Genomic DNA, 24,327 nt, shown 5'->3' on the forward strand with positions numbered 1-24,327 from the left:
TCATCTTAAGTTTGCATGGCAAACGTTAACAAACCCAAACTAAATAACCAAAAGTCTTAAACTAAACATATAAAAATATAATGAAATATAAATAATATAAATAAGTTGCTAAGAGGCACTTAACCAACGTCTGGCAAATGCTAGCGTCTCGTTTAGCTGCCGCAGCCATTCGACTAGCTCCGCCTGCGTGTCGGTCGCAAAGAAGGCTTCACCATTGGGACACTGCAGCCAAAAGCTGCGCGCACGTGCGCACAGCTCACGTGGCGCCACATCTAATTGAGCCTGGCGACATTCCTCCAGCCGCATGGACAGCAGCGGCGGCTGTCCGCTGAGATTGTGTTCGTGCTGCCAAACAGCCAGGTGCAGTCCGTCGAGCGTGCACCAACGACGATTCCAGTTGTGTTTGTTCTTGGGATCCGTATCCTGCACATTGAGATAGCCCGCATATTGGGACTTGGGCAGGCGTAGCTCAACGCGACCGCTCAGCGCAATTTGTGGTATTAAATTCGTGGATTTTGTGTGCGTCGTCAGCGGCAGCTGCCAGGTGCGCGAGGTGCGCAGCCACAATTTGTCGCTGGGTTGCGTTTCACTGGCCACCAGCTCATAGGGTGCCAGGTCGGCGGCCTTCAGTGTGAATGAGGCGTGCAGGCGAAAACGCGAAACGATCTGATCACACTGCGAGGAGTTGCTGGAGCTGCCAGAGCCAAGGCTACCGCTGCCACGTTTCTGGGAGGACAGAAGTTGTGAGAAGGGATTGAGTTGAGTAAATAAGGCCAGCCCATTACTTACCAGCAGCGTCTTGGCCGGCTCCAGGGATAACGTCGATACCTTGCGCAGACGCAGCATGAAGATTTGGCAGCGCAATTCCAGCGCCTCCGCCGGGCCGCTGCTATAGAACTCAAGACCACAATCGCGAAAGACCGCGGCGCCATTCTGGCACTCAATGGACTGTGTAGAGCGTATGCGACCCTCGCACTCTACGGTGCAGATGTAGTAGTAGTTGAAGAACATGTCCTGGCTAACGTCAGCTTTTACCGGAAAATGCAAGCCGTCTAGAAGCAGGGACTGGCATTGCTGACGGGCGGCCAGCGTGGCCGCACTGAGCCCCGACGGCGGGGACTTTCGTCGCAGCGTGTTGAAAAGCAGCAGACGTTCCGCCTCCACCATTTCGGCGGAGATCTCCAGCTCGGGCATTTGACGGCAAATGCTAACAGCCTGCGCCAGCTGCTCGTTCGTCGTCAGCGACTCATTGAGCAGCGAGTCCAGATTAAAGCTGGCATAGTAGCTGCTGCTGCTGTCCAGTTCGCCCTCAGTTTGATTGGCCTGATCGCGCGACAAACTGAGACTCTGCGTCAGTCGCTGCTTCTCGGCCAGCAAGAAGTCTTTGCCCTTGCGATAGGAGCGACGCACTGCATCCTTAAGCAGGCGATAGCGCGCCAATGTGCTCACCGACAGCAACTGGCTGTCATTGCCCGGCCTCTGAGCCAGCTCGTCGAGGCTGCTGTGCGCCAGCTTCACATTGCCGGGCTTCCCCGGCGGCTGCTGCTGCGGTGTAGTCGGGCAGCTGTGACTGACAGCATGGCCGGACACCGACGGGCCATCATTTATATCAATGCACAGCTCGCGTGTGGGCTGAAAAATGGCGCAAGGCAACGGATTACATAATTGTGAACAGGTTAATATCAATTTGAAGTGTGGTATGAAGCAAAGAAGAAGCAGAAAAAGGTTTTGTTTATAGCTAAATACGCATGAAGCTTATATTTATAATGGGTTTTCGGTTCGATGATGGTGTACAGTGAAAAGCCTTAGCTGCTAATGGGAATCAACAAAAATCTCTACCTTAGTCGTAAAGCGCTGCTGTTGCTGCTTCTTTGGCGTGCTCTGATTATCCGAGGACGGCGGCGGCGGCTCCAGCTGGACGGAGCCGTACTGACTCTGCCCATTCGTGGCAAAGGAGCTGCCGCTGGCATTGCCGTCCTCCAGCACATAGTCATCGTATAGTTCAATTGGCATATCGTAGGACACATCATCCGCAGCGGCTGCAGCCGGATTCGCCCGGAGGCAGGTCTACAAGTAGTCAAGAGGTTAGCATAATAAATTGATCATTGATCTGGCAATCACCTACATTTTGCACCTTCTCCAGGCGCAGATTGTCATCGTGGTCCAGCACCATCTCGCTGCGGCACAAATTCTCTAGGAATATCTCACTGCGCTGCAGTGATAGCTCGGATTTGGAAAGATTGCGATTCTTCTTGGGCGGCGAGTGCTGTTCGTTTATGTTGTTCAGCGATTGATGCATTGGCAGCGTCGCCTGCTCCGTTGCGTCATTGGCGGACTTCGAGGTGGACATGGTGTAAGAGGTATCACTGCTGGGCTCATCTGGCAGCGGCATAAACTGGAAGAAGCTGCCATTTAACAGGGATTCCTGCAGAAAGTGGCCCAGTGCCTTGGGCGGAGCTGCAGTCGTTGTTGGGTTCGTTGTTGGCTTTAACGCCGCCTTCTTGGCCTTTTGCACTTGCGCGTACAAAGCGTTGAGGTCTGCTGCTGGGTGTTTCTGATATGGCAAAGGCGAGGACACGGGCGTTGGCTCGCTGATTGTTGCAGTCACCGTTGCAGTTGTTGTGGGCGTGGGCGTCGGCGTTGGCGCCACCTCCAGCTGCGCTTCTGTTCTTACATCAAACTGTGGACTGCCGCTAATGACCATGCAGTCCTCCTCAATCTCTGAGTAAATGGGTTCGCGGTGTAGATCACGTCGCGGCCGCAACGTGGTTGTTGCCGAGCGCTGCAAACGGTTGCTGGATGAATCGGTGCAGTCGATACCATCAGATGGCAGCTCCGTTTGCTCCACGGGCGTGTAACGTGAACTCTCCTAAAACATGTTACATTCCAGTTTTAAACGTGGTACTCACAAAAATGTAATTAAGTTAGTTTAGTTAGGCGAACTAAGTTAATTAATTGTTATTGAGTTTGCGAACTAAGTTTTGCTTAGCGAACAAAATTTAAATAATTGAACCAGTTCATTTGGCATGCACACAATTACGCGCCTTGTCAACATGTTCGATAACGAACAAAATTGAAATATTTGAACCAGTTCATTTGGTATATACACAATTACATGTTCGATAACGATTACAAAAGCAATATATCGCACTGTGAATGGCAATTAGCAATAAATATCGAAGGTCACAATAACACGACTGCGGAGGACTGGATTGGCTGGCGCTGTTTTCATTTTTTGGTCGGAAAGGGGATCAAAAACATTGGAAAACTGTCGTATCCTTGTACTTGCATGAGATGTCCACATCCCCGTTCCGACCCCTTAACATGAGTATACAAATCTTTCGCAGAGGCCTGTACAGTAGGCGCCAGCCAGCCCGTAAAATGGAGCAACCCTACGACTACAACCGCAAATGGACGCTAACACCAAAATTTGAGGCTAATCCGCATCCCAGAATCAAACTGCTGTCGTACAACATACTCGCACAAGATCTGCTCATGGAGCACCTGTTCCTCTACGTGAACATCAAACAGCAATGGCTGACCTGGCAGCAGCGCCTTCAAAGTCTACACCGCGAGATACACAAACTGGATCCGGACATACTCTGCCTGCAGGAGATGCAATACGACCATTTGCCCATGCTAGTGCAGCGTTTGACAGCCAGCAGCGGCAAGCGCCTGGAGTACGTGTACAAAAAGAAGACAGGCAGTCGAACCGACGGCTGTGCCATCATCTACGATGCCTGCAAACTGCAGCTGCTCGCTCAGCAGGGCGTGGAGCTCTACGATGCGAATGTGCCGCTGCTGAATCGTGAGAATGTGGCGCTGTTGGCCAAATTCCGACTGAAGCCGGTCGGCCAGACAAAAGTTATAAATGAGCCCAAAGAGGTGATTATAGCCACAACGCATCTGCTCTACAATCCAAAACGGCACGATGTGCGCTGCGCCCAGGTGACCAAGCTGCTGTCGGAGCTGCGCAGCTTTGCCATAGATGCCAATGCGAAGCAGCCCGACGAAGCCTACCCGACGCCCGTCATTCTAACCGGTGACTTTAACTCGGAGATACATGCGCCGCCCATGGAGCTGCTAACGACCATAGCTGTGGATGACCCGGCGCTTAACTTTGAAGCATTGGACTTTGGTGAATACACGGCGTCCACGTATCAGGATAACTGGATAACCGTTGACTATATACTGCACTCGGTGTGCCCGCAGAACAAGCAAAAGCTGCAGGTGCTCAGCATCTACAGGCTGCCCACGATCAACTGTTGCTCGAATGTGGGCAACATACCGAATCACTACCTTGGTTCCGATCACTATGCACTTGGCGCTATCTTTGCACTGACCTAGCATTTAACTGTCTTCCCCGTCAATAAATGCCACCAAATTTACTGTATATATAAAAATAAATAAATAAAAGTAGGAGAACTTACCCGAAATGTACGCTGGGCGCGCTCATCGCTGGCCTCCAATTTGGCGCGTATGCTGCCCAGCAGATAGCCCATTTTGGTGATGGTCACATCCTGATCGAGTTCCTTGTGAAAGGAGCGATACGTCGCGGGATTGTTCTCCGCTGGTTGAAAGTTCAGCTTGCGCGGACGCTGTGTACGCGGCACTTTCTTGGGCGGCGTTGGCGGGTTGACTTTGCGCTCGAAATCAAAGTAGGGCTGCTCGGAGCTAGCCTTGTACTGATGCTGCCTGGCGCTAACTGTTGGCGTTGACTGCACGGGCGAATGATAACTGCCCGGCGGCGACTGTGACTGCGACTGCAGATCCAATTGGGATGCGGATGTCTGGACGCCCACTGTGCAGAGACGAGGCGTGGGTCGACGGCGCTCGCTTTGCTCTGGCTCCTGATGCTGCTGCTGCTGCTGGTTGCTCTTCTTGGGCGAGACAAAGCGCAGTATTTTCTTTTTGGAATTGTTCAGAAAGTTTTTGGACTTCTTGCGCAGTCCGGTGCGCTTCCCATTGGCACTCCAGGGCGTCAATTGTCGCCACTGCTCGCCCCAAATGAATTTCTGGCTGCTGCTGTGCTTGCTGGCGGGCAGGCGAGGATATTTGATGGGCGTGTGCTTCTGCTCCATGTTGACGGCCAGGTTATCGCTAACGCCATCAACCGTATCCAGCGAGATCTTTGGCGCCAGCCAGCCCACGTTGCTGGCCACCTGAGGCGCTGGCTCTGCCGCGTGCGTCTTGAACTGCGCCCGCTTGGCCGTGTCATAGTTCAGCATATCGTTGATCTTGGGCTCCGTCCAGCCGAGCGTGAACTCCTTCAGCGGTTTATCGGCCACGGCGCTCTTGCGGCTGGCCATGTGTATGTTTTTGACATAGTGCGCGCCGCGCTTGGACTCCACCACGCGCTCAATATCGCTCAGCGAGGGGCAGCTGGGCAATGGAGCGATGCGCTCGGCTTTCTCAATTTCAGCTGAAAGTGTGCAAGCATATTATAGTAAAGCACATGAATATATCAAAGCCATATATTTGATTTATTTCTACAATTTGAATTGCATATTAAACTGGGAAGCATTAAAACTAACTACCCAATAGTTATAGTAAAGCTAATATAGCCAAAACCTTTGTTAATAGTTAGAACTGCGCGCCTTTTACTTACCCAGTGGATAGGATTTGCGCTTGCTCTTGGCTTTGGGCAAGTTTTCCAGCTTTGTGGCCGGCAGCTTGACGCCATGCTTGCGCAGAAATTCATCCAACACACGCTCGGCATCCCGCACCGACGGCGTCGTCGAGCTCAACGATGATAGCGACAATTTACCATCGAGACTCTGTGAGCTGCGGCGCGGCGGCTTTGGCGGCGGCAGCTCCATGTCGCGCGTCTTGAAGTTCACCTGTCCGTGGGAGAGGCGCTTCTGCAGCAGTCGCCCGCCTGCACCGCTGGAGCTGCGACGCGAACTGCGCCGTGTCGATTGCAGGCTGCCACCCGTCTGCAAGGCCTGCTCGCTCTCCTCCGGCGGCGTCTCCTGCTCGCTTATATTCGAGAGCACGGGCGCCGTGGGAGCATAGTCTATGCATTCGGTCTTGCGCATTTTTGGAGCAGCTTCTTTGAGCTTGGCTGCAGTTGAATTGCTGGCGCTGGCCCGGGCAAGCTTCTCCCTGTTAACGCGCACCTCCGAAATGACGCAATTGTCGCGCAGCTCTTGTATAATGTGTATAAGCGGCGCATTTTCGCCCACGGCGTGCAGGCTACTGACAGCGGTCAGCGGGCTGCTAACTATGGAGGTGTGACCCGCAATGAGGGCCGGCTGCTTTTGGCGATGTGACTGAACCGGTTGCTGGCGCTGCTGTCCATTCAGATTGTTCGGAGGCGGCTGTGCCACGCCAACCTGTATGAAAAAACGCAGCATATATTAGTTGTTAGTTATGTGAATTGTTCTGAATTGAAACGAGGATTCGGCAGGGTTCACAGCGCACCTTATTGCTTTCGGAGCGCCTGCTGCGTTTGTGCTGCCGCACGTGCCACGCGGCACGTGGCGGCGCCGTCGATGTGCAGTCGCCGCTGTCGCTGGTGAAGCAATAGCAGAAACCGTTCTTGCACGGTTTGCCCCGTCGCTCCTGCGCCTTGTTGCACAGATTCTGGTTGATTAGATGCGTATCGGCGGCGATGGGTGCAGCTGCAGCTATTGGTTCCTCGCCACGGCTTTGCGTGGAGACACGTCTGATGCGGCGCGCACGAAACTCGTTTATGCATTCCTGTAAGCTAAACGAGCTGGTCGAGCCAGACTCATCTGCCTCCTCCTCGTCTTCTTCCTCCTCCTCCTCCTCCTCATCATCGTCGTCGTCGTCGTCGTTGTTGTTGTTGTTGTGGTTGTTGACTGCAGCAGCCTTGCAAAGCTGCGGGTACTTTAAACCTGCAATAGTCTGTGGGCCGGGATTTGTTTACAATTAGATTGCAATGGCTAAATGTATTTATAAATTGAACTCACTGTGGCCATTATCGTGCTACTGTGCTAAATAATTCACTGATAAGGCAATGCAATCAATTGAAAATGCAGCCGCAGTGCCCGCTCCACGAACACGTTGCACGTTTTCTAATTCTCTTTTCTTTTTTCCGAACTCAAATGAAAAACGACGCGACGCTGCTGCATTCAAAATTGACGCTCTCTCTCTTTCGTGCCGCTTTTCGCCGTTATCAGCCGCTTATAATAAGCAGGGCTGTTAAACGCTAGACGCACAGTGTCACGCACTCAACGAAAACCGGTTTGTGAGTTTTGTGCGTAGCAGCAACAACTGCAGTTTCACTTTGCTAGCTAATTTTAACACACAAACAAATGCAAATGCGTTAAATCCTGTTTTTAATAAGGGATATTGCCTTGCATTTATTTATTTGATTTGCTTATTCGCACAGTGCCTGCCCCCCCCTCCATTTTGCTTTGTTAAACAACCCTGTCTAAGAGCAGCAGCAACAGCTGACATTTTGTACACGGCGTGAGGTTACGTCGCTTTTGGTTACGAAAATTGAGAAAGTCTGTATTAAAACAGAAACTGCGGCTGCATTTCAATTAAATATCATTTAATATGTCAAATAGTCATCTGTTTCTTAAATCCGGTTTTCCGCGCGCACCCCTACAAAATGGCCTCGGCCGCTATGTCTGCCAGCTGCAGCGCCTCACACTGAAGTTCTGCAAGAACAACGGCTCCAGTCGCGGCATGCGGTAAGCATAAATAAACAAAACATATATAGTTTTTATGTGCAACACTTAATTCATTGATAAGGGACTTCATTGAAAACCATTTGGTGGACTTTGCCAAGGAGAATCCCGGCATTGTCGTCTATGTGAAACCACGACGCCATCGCACACCTGTTCTCGTGGGCGAATACCGTAAGTAGCTCCCGTATGGAAGGCATGCAGTATAATATTAATGTGCATTTCACACACAACCCCTTAGTGAATGGCGATCGCGAATGGCTCAGCTGCCGGAACAGCACACAGGCCGAGATAACCAAATGGATTGAGCTGCTGAAGACGCAAAACGGCAGCTCCAGTTCGTTGCGCCTGCGCAAAATGTGGCACACAGATGTGCCGTCTATACAAGGACCCTGGACGCCGTTTCTGCTGCGATCTCCCGATGCACACAGCCAAGCCTACCCCAGCACCGAAGCATCCCAACCGTTCGATGTGCCGCAAACGGCCACCGAGAAGCTCATCGAGCTGTTCAAGCAGCAGAAACTGGAGGCAGGCGCGGGCGGCGTCGATGTGCTGGAGCAGAAACGCGCCGAGTGAAGTTGTTAGGCAAATAAAGTAAGTCATTAGTTGAGTTTTATAATTATCATTGTTGTTGCTTTTATTGGGAGTCAACATAAATTTGTTTTCTAAACAAATAAATACATGTTTTTTAAAAATCGAAACATCAACTGTAATATCGAAAATATGTGCCACGAATTCTGTTTGTCTCGTTCAACTATCTATATATATATATATATATGATATTGTGTTGCACATTTGAAGTGATCTTTTGATATGTTAAAGGTACATTAAATATCTAATTGGAAAAACAATTGGGATGGGGAAGATAATATCATAAATAGTGTGCTTAAGGCTATTGAACCGCACGCCTTTGGCCATGAGGCTGGAATACATACGTAAATCGGGTTTACAAACAACTCTAGAATGTGTATTAACTAATCAATTTAATATGCAATGGCTTAAACTCGGTTCTTATGGGTGCAACAATTCGCTCGTTAGGAAACTCTTGTGGAGATCAGCAGAAATTTGATAAAGGGATATTAAGTACAGGGCATATAGATAGATATTTGATAAGTTCTTAGATATGAAGCGAGTATATAATTGCGTTTAAGGAGCGAGCTTTGGAGTATCAAAACAGACAAAAGTATCAAATATTAGACAATACAATATTTAGACAGACTTTTACATATACTTATAACGTACACACACAATTACGAATACAATCAACGACAAATACATTGATAAAAAGCAATTTGCTTGCGTTTACAATCTGAGTTTGTTTGTTTTTCTTGTGAATTCCTTTGGCAAAATGCATTTCTTCTTATATCTAAACGACAAAAAATGTTAACATTGCCTTAAATTAAATCAATCTGGACGTTTTTGACTGCTACTAAATAGTGTTAATTGTGTTATCACCAATTCAATTAAGAAATAATTCTCTTTGTCTAACGAGTTTTCGCTTTTCTTTCTTCATTTTCTTTTGTCTTTTATGCCGCGCTACGTTACTTTCTATTTGGTGGACTTTGTAGACCTTTTAACTAGCTCTTAGTATCTCATGTTGTTGTTGTTGTTGTAGTTGTTGGTTCGTTTTTGGTTTGATAATAGCCCCTTTTTTGTCGATAGCTTGCAGTTTGCCTCTGCTGCTCATATGTCGCCCGTTTCCATGGCCGAGTTAATGTCAGCGACAATTTTGCCCATCACCTCGCGATATGGCGAATCCGGTTTGAATGCCAGCTCCAGCAGGCCCGCATCGCCAAAGAAATCGAACACCTCGTCGATGCGGCCAATGGACTTGTCCGTCAAATGCGGCTGCACAATCGATTTGAGCGCCACACGCGACTCCTGTATCGACTTTTGCAGATAGGCCAGATCGAAGGTGAAGTCCACCTCGTAGAACGATATGATGGACAATTGTGTGTTCTGCAAAAGACAGCCGCACTAATCATTGAAATGCTTATAGTGTATGTTTGTACTTTACCTGAAATTTACGCTTGAAATTCTCCGCATTTTGCAGCTCCTCCGCGCTAAACTGGTTATTGCGATGCAGCACACCAATTTTAATAACAATTTTGATAATATTTTTAATCAGTTTCTCGGCGCGCGCCTTATTGCCCGTATGCAGCTTGCACAGCCTGTACAGATTATCCAGCAGCGAGGCCGTTGTGCCGTCAATAAAGGTTTTCGCAATATTTTTCGTTGCCATGCGTGAGAGTATTTTCTTTTGAGCGCGTAACCCAATATCGTGCGACTTGAACACATTGTCCGCCATAACAGCTGCAAGGTGGTAGGCATTATTAGTTGGGCTAAACTTATTTGAATTGTAAATCGTAAACAGAGGTGAAACTGAAGAAACCGAAGATCAAACAACTTCATGGATATCTCTCCATTTACCTTCCAGATTCCAGTAGTCAACGCTCCAGAGCAATAGGCTCTGTCTTAAGCCTGCGACGGACATTTTGTTGTTGTCTCTTTCCAGTAGCAAGCATGGCAGTTTGATAAAGAATTACATACATATGCATATAAACAACACACACACACACACACACACACACGCACACCAATGCAGCAGCGTTGCCAGTTCAGCTTATTTCCAGCCAAATTCGGCTTAGAGCAAAAAAGCGTATTTAGCTTTTTTTTTTCGCAGCAACTCAACTTTTTGACTTTGTGCAGCAAGCTAATTCCGCCATTTTTAGCATTTTTAACATTGAATTTAGCTGTTTTTTAAAAGCAACTGTTGGCAACACTGTAATGGGCGCGTATCTTATTGATAAAAGGCTGCCTCAAACATCTGAAGATAGCGTCGAGTGAATAATGGCCCCACACACTGATTGGACGAAGTTGCTCTAACCGCAAATTGTGTCGCCTCATGCGACTGACGGAATTTTGTTCTCTATTGGGTTATTCTAACGGTGCATACGTGCCCGTTGCCATAAAAGGAGCTAGACCCAAAAATGGGTCGACTCGCAATTAATTAAGCAAACACCCTACACACTGGGCATATAATGTGTATATGCATATTCTAGTCGAGCCGTTGGCAAATAGCTTAAGGTCACGCGACATGCAATGGATATGGCCCACAGGAAGGCGGCTTCGCCAAGGACAAATGTGGCGTTCAGCTCAAGCGGATGTGCCGTTTGCTGCATAAAGGCAAAAGCGGAAACGACGCGGCAGTTGACAACAGCAACAACAAACAGCACATATGAATGTTGTCCAACTTAATCGCTTGTGTGTGCACATATATATATATATTATAAATGGAAGCAGTAAATTCTGTTGTAGTTATTATTATTACACATTGTTGTGGCGTTGGCGATTGTGGGTGATTGTTTGTGTGGTGGGCTAGCTATTGTTGTATTATTGATCGCATACAAACTCACACACACACACACACACAGAGAGCTTTGGCGCTCAATTAACTGACAGCTAACTCACCTGTTTGCCTTCGTTGTGCAGTCCTAGAAGTCCTTGAGGAAATTCGTTTGGTTGTTGCGCGTGTGCAGCAGGCAGAAATATTTGCTCAAATCTAAGATTTGTTAGCGATTGGAAATGGTCTAAGTTTAAGTGTAGTGTTACATTTGACAAGGACTTAAAAACAACGAAGAAAACAAAAACCCGAAAGTGCTGTGCAGCAAACAAAACGACGCAAAATAAAACTTAGAGATGACTAAACTGCTCGATATAAACATTCAAATTAGTGCCATTTGCTATCGATATTTAATCAGGCATATCGAATGCACTGATTGTTTCATAGTGACCCTGCTCAGATTTAGTTGAAATCAATACATCGATAAATCTTTAATATGCAGCCGCATTTTTTAAATTGACTGCGAGCGACACCAGACCATAATTGGGTTTTTATATTTCATGCAACCACATATACACAATAAGTTCATCAAAAAATCTTAGAAACTAGAACGATGCATACAAACAAATGCCTACATAGGCGCAGTTTCTTTCGGCTTGTAGGGTATCATTAGGTTTTCCGAAAATGTTTTAATGCTCTCCGGGCCGCGCACTTCTTTCTCAAGCAACGGCAGCTTGGTCACATGGAAGTCCTCATATAAATCTGCAATCTGATCGAGATATTTCTCCTGGATCTTGTACCGAGATGCGCACATGCTGCAGCTATTATGCGATTTGCCCAAAAACAACAATTGATTGACAATTATGTTGTGCACATCGATGCCGCATTTGGTTAGCTCCTGCACCAGGCGCTCCGTTTCGTACAGCGAAAAGAACTCGGCAATGCATACGCAAACAAATGTGGTTTGATCCTGCAGAAAGACACATGAATTGTGGACTTGGAACACATGATTGAGGCAGTGTTTACCGGATTCTTGAACTGTTCATTGACCTGCGTTATGACGCGCAGCATGTCGTCCAATTTCTGTGACAATGTGTCCGCATTAACATCGGCCATGCCCAGCATGGAGACGAACTGCGTCAGTAGCGGTGCCAGCTTCATCTTGAGACGCAGCAGCTTGCCCAAACCCTTCTCGACCACCTGCGGGAACGCGATCAGCCGCAGCGTGTGTCCCGTTGGCGCCGTATCGAATACCACCACCGAAAAGTTCATGCCCTTCACCAGCTTCATGACCTCGGCATAGCTCATGGCCTCATCGATGCCGGGCAGCGCATTGATCATCTCCTGCATGACACCCTTGCTGACACGCAATGCTTCGTTCTCGCCATCGAAATACTCGTCGGGCAGCTCGCTGAGACCCGCATTCGGATCGATTTCCATAGCAAACAAATTGTCAAAGCCATTGACCTTAGTGGGCACCTTGGTGAACTTTTGATCGAATGCATCCGATATGTTGTGCGCCGGATCTGTGGAGATGATGAGCACCGAATCACGCACCTTGGCCAGTTGCACGGCCAAACTGGAGCTGCAGATGGATTAATTGGATTTGCACCGCATTAAAGTTGTTGTTGTTGTTGCTGCTGCTGCTGCTGCTGTTGGGACTGTCTCTGTCTCACCTGCAGGTTGTTTTGCCCACGCCGCCTTTGCCGCCAACGAATATCCATTTTAGAGATTCCTGTTCGACCAGGTTTTGCAGACTGGGTTCTAGGGGCGGCAGATTGTCAACCATATTGCGAAATTCCAATCGAGACACGTAATTTTGTGTAAAATTCTAAGCAAGTTTCGGCTGCCGTCCAGGGATGACGAAATAAATGTAATATATCGGACCTGACGATTAATTTCTTTTTTATAGCATGCCATTCAGTATATCGAATATGTTCCGATTGGAATTTTCAATTGGTGACACAAGTTTGAATTGCTCTCTTTTTATTGCTCGTCGAGTGATATTTCAAGGATAGCTGAGGTATATTTTCCTTATATGAACTGTGTTTTCGTTGAATTTGTATCAGCCTTGATTGTTCTTTTAATGATCCCAACATTTTCTAATACATTTGAGCCAGGCACAATTTACTATATTTGGCAATTCTGTTAGGTGAGCAGTATTTCTGTTAAATGGCGATAAGCTGCTCGATAAATATCAGTGTTGTGAGAACTCGATGTTACCTCAGTGTTCAGCAACGTGACGATTAGCCGTTTTTAGCACTGGGCCTCAGCGGAGCATTGATTTGCGTGTTTGTTCTGTGCTTTTGACTGTTAAAATGTGTTTGTTTTGTAATTAAACTGCATTAGTTGCGTGCTTTGAACAAAAAATAGTTATACTAGAATTCATTTGCAAATCTTCGACAAAAAAGTGAACGCGCAATTCGTCTGAATGAAGTGAAAAGTGACAAATGAAAGGCGTGGGTACTACCAATACTAGAAAATAGAAGCAAACCAAGAGATTAAGCGTGTCCTGTATGTACATATGTGTGCGTGTGCGCCTTTAAGATTTTGCTCATGTGCCCATTTTTATTGTTGTTCTAATTGCCAACGAAAAACAAGAAATAATAAACAAACGCGAGAATTAATTGCAGATCGGATTCAAAAATGTGTTCAATATGAATAAAATGATAACGGTACACACACACGCACACAAACACTGCCAACAGCAAACCTTCGCCGACATCGCAGCCGCACCTACGTACATATATGTCGATATGTGTGTGTGTGTATTATAGTGGGTGTAGGTGTACGTAGTAAAAAGCAAAAATTATAATAAAAGTGATAAGTGGCAGCATTCGTGCTATAGCAAAGCAATTAAATAAAGAATTGTTTAAATAAATAATCAAATTGTACAAGGCAAATACCAATACACACTCAGCAGGAGCAGCAGCAGCACCACCACCAACATATGTACGTATGTACACACACACGCGCACACCTACATACACATACACCACAAAAAAGGCATAGAGAGCCAAAGAGTGAGAGAGAGAGAGCACGGTGCCAAAAAGGAACGTTAAAAGGAAGAAGCAGCAGCACACAGCACACAGCATCGGCGCGTTGCGGAAAGATTGAAAATAAACGTGTAGTAGAGAATTTTTGAAGCACACTCCACACACACACACACACACCCACAAACCAACAACCGCCCACTGCCGCCGTTCTCCCCAGCGAGTGCCCGCTCACCGCCACCCGCCAACGCCAACGCTGTGCGGACATACATACAGACAAACACTCACACACTTACGCAGACATACATACAAACAGAGACTCGTATGCGCGAAAAGTGTAAGCCGTGCACAGTTGGTGTTGTTGTTGGTGTTGCTGTTCCTGTTAGCCGCCGCCGCCAAAGGACGACAGACGCGACGGCGACGACGACGACGACAGCGACAACGCCAACGACCACGTCGACAACGACAGCGTCGACGCAGAGGCAGAGGCAGAGGCAGAGGACGTGTTGTTGTTGCCGTTGAAGCCAACGCAAATGGCAGACCCTCTAAGCGGGCCCTGCTTTTGAGACATGTCGTAATGGCCAGAGAGGTAAGTGAGATTTCTTGCGGGCTAAGCGAAATGTCGTAAGGCGAAAAGTGCGGGGGTGCCCACACACACATAGACACACACTAACAAACATACATAGTTATGCATTGCTTGTGAATTAAAATATTATACACATATACACACTGTTTTTGGCCGTTACTTCTAACATAAAACTGTAACAGTAGCAGTAACATTTCTCTCCACTCTCCACCTATCGTTTCGATTTACAGTTGTTTCTCAATTCCGGCCTGTCTTTACTCTCCGCTCATTTGTTTTCAACTTAGTCGCTGAGCTGCGTTGGCTTTGGGTCTAAGCCCCCGTTAAGCATTTTATGTGCGTATATATGTGTGTGTGTGTGTATGCGTATGTCAGTATGTGTATGTGTGCACGCTTTATGCAGTTTCTTCATTTCGTTTCGTTTTGCTTTGCGGCTGAGTGAATAGCTTTGACCCAAATAACTATGGTAATACACCCTACTGAATGTGCACATGTAGCTTTTGTTGATGCCCTGCGATTCGTACATTTACTTTACATATTATTTGTTGTTGTTTATGTACATGTGGTCTGCGGGTTTGTTTTTATTATTTTTTTTTTTTGTTTCCCAGCGATTACCCAAAATTATAGTAACAGTCCAACGCAAACATACAATCACACACATATTTGTGCATATTTGTTTGAATGCAACGAGTTGCACTTAATGACACTCCCATATCAGTCTGCATTAAGCTTGTGGGCGGGCGGCTAAGCAGCACTCGCACATGACCTACATATTGATTGCATCGCTCTTAAATCCAGTTGCAATTGCAGTGGATTTATATTAGGCATACAAATCATTAGACATTTAAGCACGAATTTCTTTTATTTACTAGCACTTTGCAAGAAGCAAATATAGTATATTTTGTTGTATTTTTGCAAGCATTCCAAAACATAGCTTAAAGGCGCTGTTAACATTTTGGGTTAAAATGTTATATTTTCTTACAACTGGCAATGCTGTACAGAGAGCCAGAGACAGAGAGGGAGAGAGCTGCTGCACATGAAATTGCAATATGTCGCTGCTCTCGACACAGCAGCAACACTGGCGCTTCGATTTAAAAAAAATATGCCAATTGTAGCAGTATTTAAATTATGACAAGATAAACACTTTTTGAAGATAATTTGGAGTAGAAATAGGAGTAGTTTTATTATGTACAGCAAATATAGTAGCAAAAGTTGCTTTTATTGTATGCCTATAGCATACTTTTTAGCGCTTTTAATATGCAAACGTAATTAGGCGCTCAGAATGTTGACTGTGTCCTGCTGTCGATTTACAAATAGATAAACCTAATTCAAAGGATTGATTCAAAATAAATGTTTACCCAATGCGCTGCTATGCTCAAATCAACTGCTGCAAAGCGGAGCGAACCAAATGAAAATGAAAGCGAGCCAATTGCAACCTTGTGCAACTTTTCAGCGTCCCCACTCTCTATGCCTAACTGTGCACCTGTGTGTGAGTGTGACTGACTGACTGTGTGTGTGTGTGTGTGTGTGTGTGCCTAATTGACAGAGCTTCTGGCATTTGTGTGGCGGCTGGAGTCGGGCGCTGTTTAGCTGTGAGCCACTGTGAATCCTGAATACTTGTGGAGCATTCGTGTGTGCGCCCGCCCGTTTTGTTAGCTGTTAGCTTTAGTGCGCCCTGATTATATCACATTCCAAATGTAGGCCAAAGCACAGATGTTACTGGCAAAGAGAGTGCGTGTGAGTGTGCATGTGTGTGTGTGTGTGTGTGCAGCAAGAAGTGAGAGCGTTGCAATGCAAAGTGCAGTCGAGTAGCTTACGCGTTAACATTTAATTTACTACAAAATACGCAATAACAGAGTGACACACACACACACACACGCACACATGCATGCATAGCAAATGCGCTCACGAGCTTTACTCGCAACTTTCGCTCTCTTTAGCATTGCTCTCTTTAGCATTGCATTCTGCAGCTGCAGCAGCAGCGCTTAACAGAGTCTGTTAACGGGAGACAGGAGCAGGCAGGCAGCCAGTGTGTGCCAGGCAGCCAGCCACAGCCAGCAAGGATGCTACTTTCGTTAACGAGCGCTTTACACAAGCTACGCGATTCCGCTGGCACATTGTTAAAATATTAAATTTTTAACTGGGCGTGACAACTGCAACAGCAGCAGCAGCAGCAGCAGCAGCAGCTATAAATCATTTTTGTACAAATTTCAACAGTCCAAAGCTTGTGTTAAATGTGCTAAAAAAAAAGAAAACGAAAACTGTGCCACACAAACTGAAATCGAACGCAGGCTCAGAGCACCTGGCCCCAGCCTCTGGCTCAGGCTCAACCTCAGCCCCAGTTGCCCCAACCCCCACTCCCACCAAATGAAAACTCGGCGGTTTCAGGCACACGCAAGTGTAGTAAAGTGAAAGTGCGAAGGTCAACTCTTGACAACTCTGGCGCCTGCCCAGCCCAGGCCAGCTGCTGCTGCTGTGGCCCAAAAAAGGAATCAAGAAAGAAGTTCCAACAAAATAAAAAAAAAAAAAAGAAATAGGACCTGTCGAAAAGCCAATTTCTTATCGAAGATAATAATTAATACTCGGTGTTTTTTCTATTATTATTGACTACACAATTTTGTGTTTGTGTTTTCTTGTCTTTTGCTTTGTTTTTTGTAAGTGCGCAGCAATTTGTTAACATTTTTGTAGCCTTACGCGAACGAATTTTCCAAATGGCATTTAAACAACTACAATAAAAAGCGTTTAACTTAGATTTAAGCTTGGAGCATTATAAGCATTTATAGGGTTTTATAAACATAATTTTCTATATGCGAAAAAGAAACTAAAAACCAATAAGAAGAAACACAGTGCGTGTGTGCATTTTATATAACAGTTTTTATGAGGAAAACCTAAAAATCAAACAAATATTTAACATAATAACATAACATATAACATAAAAATGTTAATTTTATGTGCGCCGTGTTGTTAATGTTATTGTCTACGCTGTTGTTGCTGTCAACTAAACGAATTGCATCTAATTGGAAGAACGCCTAATCAGAATCGCCTTAAAGTGGCCGGGAAAGGTGAAACGAGCAGTTGCAACACCACCACCATGTGGTCCAATGCTCTGTGCACACTGGGCGTGACAAAGCCACTGTGCAACTGCCTGAGCATCAGACAAGTGGCGGCAGCAGCCGCTGCTGCTGCGGCAGCCAACCAAAATGCTGGCGCAGCCATAACGACGGGACCGACGGCTGCGACAAATGCACCAACTGGGGTAAAACAATGATAATAACTAATTACCGTTACATACATACATACATATCTATCAATGAGCAACAGCACCCTCCCCCTCTTCACTTCTAACTGCTCCTTTCAAAATACATACACGCCCCTTTGCTGCAAAAGCAGCAGCAGCAGCAGCGGCAGCGGCAGCGGCAGCAGCTGATGGCCATATGGCAGCAGACTTGACCTATCCCAATGCGCGCATGCAGCACACATACAAGCACAAGACTCTGCCTCTCTCGCTCTCGCAGCCTGTTGTGTGCTTGTGTGTGTGTGTGTAATACTGATTACACTTCTCTACAAACTGCAATTGCAATTGCAGCTCGACTGCCAACTCCAATTTGACAAAAGCAACTTTTCGCGCAAATGTCCAATAAGCAAATGTCAAAATGTATTTCATGTAATTTTTCATAGTTTTTCAACTCGGGCTTGGGTGCATACATCTACATCTACACATAACTATGTATTGGTGTGTGTGTGTGTGTCTCTTCATATTTTTTTGTTGTTATTCAGCTCGTGTGCTGCACTCGTTACTGGGTCACTGGAGCGCCACACTCATGTCCTTGCAATACATTAAACATGCTTTCTGCTGCTGCTTGTTGTTGTTGTTGATGTTGCTTTCAGTGAAAGCTCTGTTAAGCTAACAGAGCGCTGTTAGTGCACAACAGCTGTGACCGCTGTTAATATGTAATGAAAATCTCAAAATTTCGCTTTGGTTAATGTAAACTGTTGTTGCGTTTACCGTTTCTGATTTGTGTGTGTGTGTGTGTGTGTGTGTATGTGTATGTATGTATGTATGTATGTAATTGTGTGCGCTAATCCCGTGCAGATCGACTGGCATATCAGCTGCAGCAGTTGCTTGAACTGTAGCTGGCAGCGGCCTTGACACTTGCGCCCTTTTTTAGCGACTACAAACCTCAATTAGTAGCGTAACTTATGACGCTGCCCGGGCCTGCCACACCCACCAGTCATACACACCCACACATACACACACACACACACACACACAGGTGTCACACCCACGCCCAAAAACTGGCATATGTGTGCACATGTCGCACATACATATGTATATAAATATATATATATATGTCTTTATTTATATTTATTAAACGGCGTGCCTATTACAGTAAACTCTCGCTATGATAAAACTTGAGGAGCATGATTTAGTACAGATTTAAGTTGAATATTAATATGCCATATTAACTTAGTTTAAAACAGATTTGTTATCAAGGTCAAATTCTTAATTTCTTTGCATCTTGTTTATGTTTTTTGTTAATCGTTATAGTCAGGCGATTTATACATATATTATTTTAGATTGAATTTAATTTATTTGCGTATTGCTTGACAGACTTTACTTAAGATCGGGCTGTGATAAATGAAGATTTATTGAGTTGCTTTATGTTATCTCAGGTCAGGTTTTTTTTTAGACACGTATCTATTAAGAAGCTGACCCGAGCTTAACTAGCTTTTATTTATGGCTTAAGTGTGCTTCTATCAAGAGTTTAATATCTGATGAGAATCGAAATATTTTACCTTAAATTCTTTATAAGAAATAAGTGTGGAAAATGTTTTTTTTTTCGAGCAAACACGAAAATCCGAGTCTTTTTGTGCTTCTACATAATGCAAAAGCTCATCAACAAGGGCCTACTATATCGTATAGTTTTCAAAGGAATATCGATTGATGCTAATATTTCGTACATCAGATCTGTCAGGTTTCTCTTAACCGGAACTATCTTTAAAGATACCTTTAATGTATTTCCAAACTAGCTCAAGCTAGTTCTAACTGTATGGCATTATCCAACACTGACTTTGATTACTTTTGTCTTGCACTTGCAGGAGTCTCGCGGCAAGCGACCACTGAAAATTTGGGATAGTTGGCGGAATGTGCGCAAAGGCGTCGTAGTTGGTACATTTGAGGAGCTATTGGTGCGCGGCAAGGACAAATTGGGGGTTCCTGCTTCAGAACCCGTGCGCGTTGTTCTGGAGTGTGATGGAACCCAAATTGAGGATGGCGAATACTTTCGCACCCTGGCCAACAATACGGTACTCTTGCTGTTGAGGCAGGGCGAGCGATGGTATCCAACCGGTGTGGATGTCATAAAGGCTGGTAAGTAGCTGATCTCTATCAGACTCCCGTCCACATGCTCACATTTAATTTGCAGCTATATCAGCTATACCGAAAATCGTCTGTGAGACGATCCATGCACTGGAACTGCACGATGAGACACCATCTTGGAAGATTATGGATAATAAAGGGCGTGTCACGGTCGTATTGCACTGGGATCAGCGCCAGGGTGGCGGTGGAGGCGGCGGCGGCGGAGGAGGAGGTGGTGGTGGTGCTGGTGGAGGAGGCGGCGGCGGCGGCATGTGCATGGGCGCCGGCCTGGGCAGCAGCAATGGACTGCTGTCATCGGACAAGTACTCGCCCTCGAAGAAGGGCCTCTCTGCGCAAAGTTCGCTGGATAACAAATCGGTGTCCTCGCAATCCTCACAGCCGCGCTATGCCAGCCCACAAATAACGGTCATTAGCGACGAGGGCCCGGCGAGCATTTACCATCCGGGCGGCGTTGTCCTGCCGCCAGGCGTTGTGATACCCGGCAGCAATCGCCGACTCTCCAAACAGGGCGGCTCCTTTGATAGCGCCGTAAACGCAGTACATGTGCATACGCCCGAGTGTGCCCATCATGCGCACACGCCCAGCCGGGCGGGCAGCCCCAGCACCACGGAGTGCGACTTCCATTGCTGTGCGCTGCACGAGGAGGGCCGCAAGATAGCCGTGCACAAGAGCGTGGCCACCTCGCCCATACAGGACGGCAGCAGCAGTCCGCAGCCGCAGCTGCAGCATCAGCAGCAGCAGCAGCAGCTGCAGGCGCATCAGGCGACGCTGGCGATGTCCTCATCGGTTATGGATCCTATGCTAGGCGGCAGCGGCAGCGGCAGCATGCAGCGTCGCTCGTCGGGCGCCAAGGGTCATGTGCGCTTCCTGGACATTGCACCGGAGCGCGACAGCTCGGAGAGCGAAACGGAGAACACGGTGATGGAGGATGATAAGACGACGACGGAGAAGTTTCTGTTGCTCATCGATCAGCTGTCTGTCGACCAGAAGCGCCATCTTAGCATCAAGGATATCGGCATTATACTGGAGCGCCTCAATTCCAAGATCCTGGACGTTGAGCGTCTGGATCGCGAGTCCGAGTCGGATGATTGTTATAACTGGACGATAAAGGCGACAATACGCGGCGATGCGTTGCGCGAACTGGGCGTCATCTACAATGGCAACTACTATGCCATATCCGAGCATCCTGGCTACAAGGAGGAGCTCGAGGAGAACGGTGAGGAGGTCGAGGAGGAGGAGGAGGACGAAGAGGATAGAATTTAAAAGAAAAACAAACTAAACAAACATTAATTAACAAATTTCCAAATGGGAGAATCGATCATAAAAATGGTATCAATAATTAGCGCATTTTTAGACAGGACACGCGCGCAGCGGCAACGCGGCCACGCCCCAAACGCCACACACAAACAAACACACACACATATAAAAGAAAACCTATTATGAATTATAAAAGAATTAAGTAAAAACAAAAAAAAAAAGAGAAGAAAAGAAAAATAACGGCAACCGCACATTGTACAATAGTGAAGTAAGCAAAACAAAGTGGATAACAGAACAGAACATAACACAAACACACGAAAAGAGAACAGAAATTAACTTAAAGGATGACAAGGATATGCGAGAATAACAAATTCAGATGCCAATAGGAACGAAACGTTTTTCGTAGCATTTAGCGAATTTGTCATTTGGCCGGGAAAACAACAAGTTGTTAGCGATTCGATAAACGAACCGATACAATGCACATAAATAACCAAAAAAGGTATTTCTGTTATTGATTTTTTATTATTATTATTATTACTTATATTATGGCCATATTTATTATGATTGTTGTTAGCGTTTATTCAGCCTAGCGCATGCCTTATTTAGTTGTAAAAACACACACACACAAAAAGCCCCTAAAACAAACCATTTCTCAGCTGTCAAAAAACGGGCAACTAAATGCTCCGATTGTTAACTAACTAAACATCTGTTTAGCACTGGATGAGGTACAGTGAATGCTCCAACTAACGAATTTTACAACCTTTTGTTTTGTACAATAGCCGAAGCTGAAGCTGCGGCAAATGCAACTTTTCTTTTATACTGAAAAATCTATAGACTTTTTGCCATTTATTTTTGTGAAAATAATAATCAAAGGAATATATATATATATATAATTCTAGTTGATTGTTTAGACAAATATGTTTTTACTGTTATTTCCTCAACATATCTTTTGAACGAACAACTCGAGTTCGTAGAGAGCTTTCACTGTACTTATATCTCACTATAGTAGAGGCCAAATTCAATGCATGTATATATATCACAATATGTATACTTTTGTGTAGTTCCTCAGTTGTATTCCTTGAAGAGCACATTGGTATATTCTCTATTGAAAAACGAACCCAATTTACTTGCAGTTGCTTTCGATGGCTTCCATATATGTTGTTTCCTAACATTCTATTAGGCTATTATAGGTATAAACAAGAATAAGGATAAAAAAAAAGAAGAAGAATGAAAAACACAAGATTAAACTTTCCCTCTCGAATCAGCATTTCAAAAAACTGCCGTTATTTGTAGTGTTGTACAACGTTAACAAAAATGTCGCATACAGCCCAGCCAAAATGGGTAACACTTTGGCATTAAACATGCTTCAAAATGAACATGGAAATGTTGAAAATGATGATAAATGAAAATTCGAAACAATGATCGTCTGGCTTAATGATGATTACGTAATTAACTGTAGTTATACTAACATTGTAGTAACTAAAACAAGAAGAAGATGATGAGGCAGAAAACCTAAAGAAATCAACAAACATTTTATAGCAATGAACAGACACACACCACACACACACACACACACCGCACACCACTATACCCTACCTTTTATGTTCCTCTTTTAATATCAGAGCGATGTAATTAGAGTTTATAAAGTATGTCTAAAAGCCAAACTAACATTGACATATTACATACAAATGAAACACTGCCAAAAATGAAAAAAACAAAAACAAAACAAAAAAGAAGAAAAACTTGTAACAAATTTGCATTTCTTATGTTAAATTGTTAAACAATAATGAAAAATCGCCCTAATTCGTTTGGATTGCAATTCCTTGAAGCACACAGAGACAAGATACGACAAGATAGGAGAACCCCTTTGAATGTTGTTGTATAAAAATGCATAAATACAAAATTGTACAAATTCTTCGGCGCAGCTCCCAACTCTGACCATATTTATATGTACATGTATGTCAAGTGGCCCGATAAGCGCATATATATATATATATATATATATATGAGGTATCTCTGCTCGAACCCCAACCAGCTTTCAATCAACTATGAAAATAGCTATAGATAGGGTATTTCCGTTCGGCTTATCAGCTGCTTAGCTCCGTCCAATCAGTTGGCTCGCCCCGTTGCCCCGTCGTCTGATTGCGCTTGCGGAGTTAAATGAATTTTTTCCCCCTGCCCAAATTCCCTACCTCGACACGCATTGGGACAGAACAGATTAATGCTAAACAACAAATTTTTGAGCGCAAGCGTTTGTCCAAGGCACAAATAAATGGAAATCAAATCGATAATTGATTACAAATGATAATAAAATACAAAGAGTTATAGCAGAGAAATAAATGAAAACAAAAACAAAAACAAAACCAAATCACAATTAGTAAAAAAAAAAGAAGAAAACCAATGAACAAACGAATTCATTAGCGTTGTTTTAATTTATTAGTAAGTTAAAGTAAGTCAAACGACAGCAGAAAAAGAATGAAATAAATAAAGAGCAAAACGTGCAACAAGAATGATATATGATATAAGAGAGTCATGATTAAATAGAAAGCGGAGCGGAAGAAGAAGAAGTCAAGTGCTGTAGTGCACAATTATAAATACATATTATAAACAAATTAAAAGAATAAATAAAAAATACCTATACATACTCAAAATACAATGCATTACATTATAATAAGAGCAAGTCGCAGTTTATAACATACAAAACTTAAAAATTTCCATACTGAAAACTGAAAACTGACTTCTTCAGCTGACTTCCAGAATCATAATCATTGTTAACATTTAACTATAAAGAATTGCGCTTAACAAAACAAAAACACAAAAACCAGTTTGAGTTTTTTTTTTTTTATTATGGAAGATATTGTGTGTACCCGACTTTTACCTAGGTTCGAGACGGTCCTCATTTCCAATCCGTGGCAGAGGCCCGACTAAACTTTAACACGTAACACTCTGTATAAATGCAATCAGTTAGACTTATAAGATAAAACCAAAAAAAAAAAAAGAAAACAAAAAAAAAAAAAACAAATGATATAAGCAACCCCTCCCAAAAGAAAGGAAAAGAAAATCATTTGCATTAGTTAAGCTAAAAAAGCTGTTGGGCTATTGGAAAAGTCAAC

General features: G+C 44.9%; 6 protein-coding genes across 7 annotated transcripts; 3 read left to right on the forward strand and 3 right to left on the reverse strand.

The window, feature by feature from the left end:
• Nucleotides 1-87: 87 nt before the first annotated feature.
• On the reverse strand, nt 88-7,366 carry LOC115762451. The gene is made up of 8 exons (XM_030704654.1): nt 6,936-7,366; nt 6,424-6,870; nt 5,609-6,335; nt 4,431-5,422; nt 2,126-2,869; nt 1,840-2,067; nt 790-1,632; nt 88-726 (listed from the first exon to the last, which is right to left on the reverse strand). Exons 1-8 carry the CDS (start codon nt 6,942-6,944, stop codon nt 109-111), a joined length of 4,608 nt encoding a protein of 1,535 aa, XP_030560514.1. The 5' UTR covers nt 6,945-7,366; the 3' UTR covers nt 88-108.
• LOC115762453 (protein angel) lies at nt 3,191-4,429 on the forward strand. Its single transcript, XM_030704656.1, has one exon. It carries the CDS (start codon nt 3,295-3,297, stop codon nt 4,345-4,347), a length of 1,053 nt encoding a protein of 350 aa, XP_030560516.1. The 5' UTR covers nt 3,191-3,294; the 3' UTR covers nt 4,348-4,429.
• A 73-nt stretch (nt 7,367-7,439) lies between the features above and the next one.
• On the forward strand, nt 7,440-8,312 carry LOC115762456 (39S ribosomal protein L43, mitochondrial). The gene is made up of 3 exons (XM_030704659.1): nt 7,440-7,664; nt 7,726-7,832; nt 7,900-8,312. The coding sequence occupies exons 1-3, from the start codon at nt 7,528-7,530 to the stop codon at nt 8,232-8,234; spliced, it is 579 nt and encodes a 192-aa protein (XP_030560519.1). The 5' UTR covers nt 7,440-7,527; the 3' UTR covers nt 8,235-8,312.
• A 1,009-nt stretch (nt 8,313-9,321) lies between these two features.
• LOC115762454 (tumor necrosis factor alpha-induced protein 8-like protein) lies at nt 9,322-11,340 on the reverse strand. Of its 2 annotated transcripts, XM_030704657.1 has the most exons (4): nt 11,130-11,340; nt 10,089-10,165; nt 9,676-9,971; nt 9,322-9,617 (listed from the first exon to the last, which is right to left on the reverse strand). In XM_030704657.1, the coding sequence occupies exons 2-4, from the start codon at nt 10,150-10,152 to the stop codon at nt 9,342-9,344; spliced, it is 636 nt and encodes a 211-aa protein (XP_030560517.1). In that variant the 5' UTR covers nt 10,153-10,165; nt 11,130-11,340; the 3' UTR covers nt 9,322-9,341. The 2 variants fall into 2 exon arrangements, with proteins under 2 accessions (XP_030560517.1, XP_030560518.1); XM_030704658.1 differs by lacking the exon at nt 10,089-10,165.
• Nucleotides 11,341-11,491: 151 nt separating this feature from the next.
• On the reverse strand, nt 11,492-12,894 carry LOC115762401 (ATPase ASNA1 homolog). The gene is made up of 3 exons (XM_030704586.1): nt 12,678-12,894; nt 12,028-12,586; nt 11,492-11,971 (listed from the first exon to the last, which is right to left on the reverse strand). Exons 1-3 carry the CDS (start codon nt 12,788-12,790, stop codon nt 11,633-11,635), a joined length of 1,011 nt encoding a protein of 336 aa, XP_030560446.1. The 5' UTR covers nt 12,791-12,894; the 3' UTR covers nt 11,492-11,632.
• Nucleotides 12,895-14,446: 1,552 nt separating this feature from the next.
• Nucleotides 14,447-21,414, forward strand: LOC115762107. Its single transcript, XM_030704208.1, has 3 exons — nt 14,447-14,583; nt 19,678-19,948; nt 20,004-21,414. The coding sequence occupies exons 1-3, from the start codon at nt 14,572-14,574 to the stop codon at nt 21,218-21,220; spliced, it is 1,500 nt and encodes a 499-aa protein (XP_030560068.1). The 5' UTR covers nt 14,447-14,571; the 3' UTR covers nt 21,221-21,414.
• The last annotated feature ends 2,913 nt before the right edge of the window (nt 21,415-24,327 follow it).

This window comes from Drosophila novamexicana, unplaced genomic scaffold (assembly GCF_003285875.2).
Source record: "Drosophila novamexicana strain 15010-1031.04,08,12 unplaced genomic scaffold, DnovRS2.1 tig00000564-arrow-pilon, whole genome shotgun sequence".
NCBI classification, from domain to species: Eukaryota; Metazoa; Arthropoda; class Insecta; order Diptera; family Drosophilidae; genus Drosophila; species Drosophila novamexicana.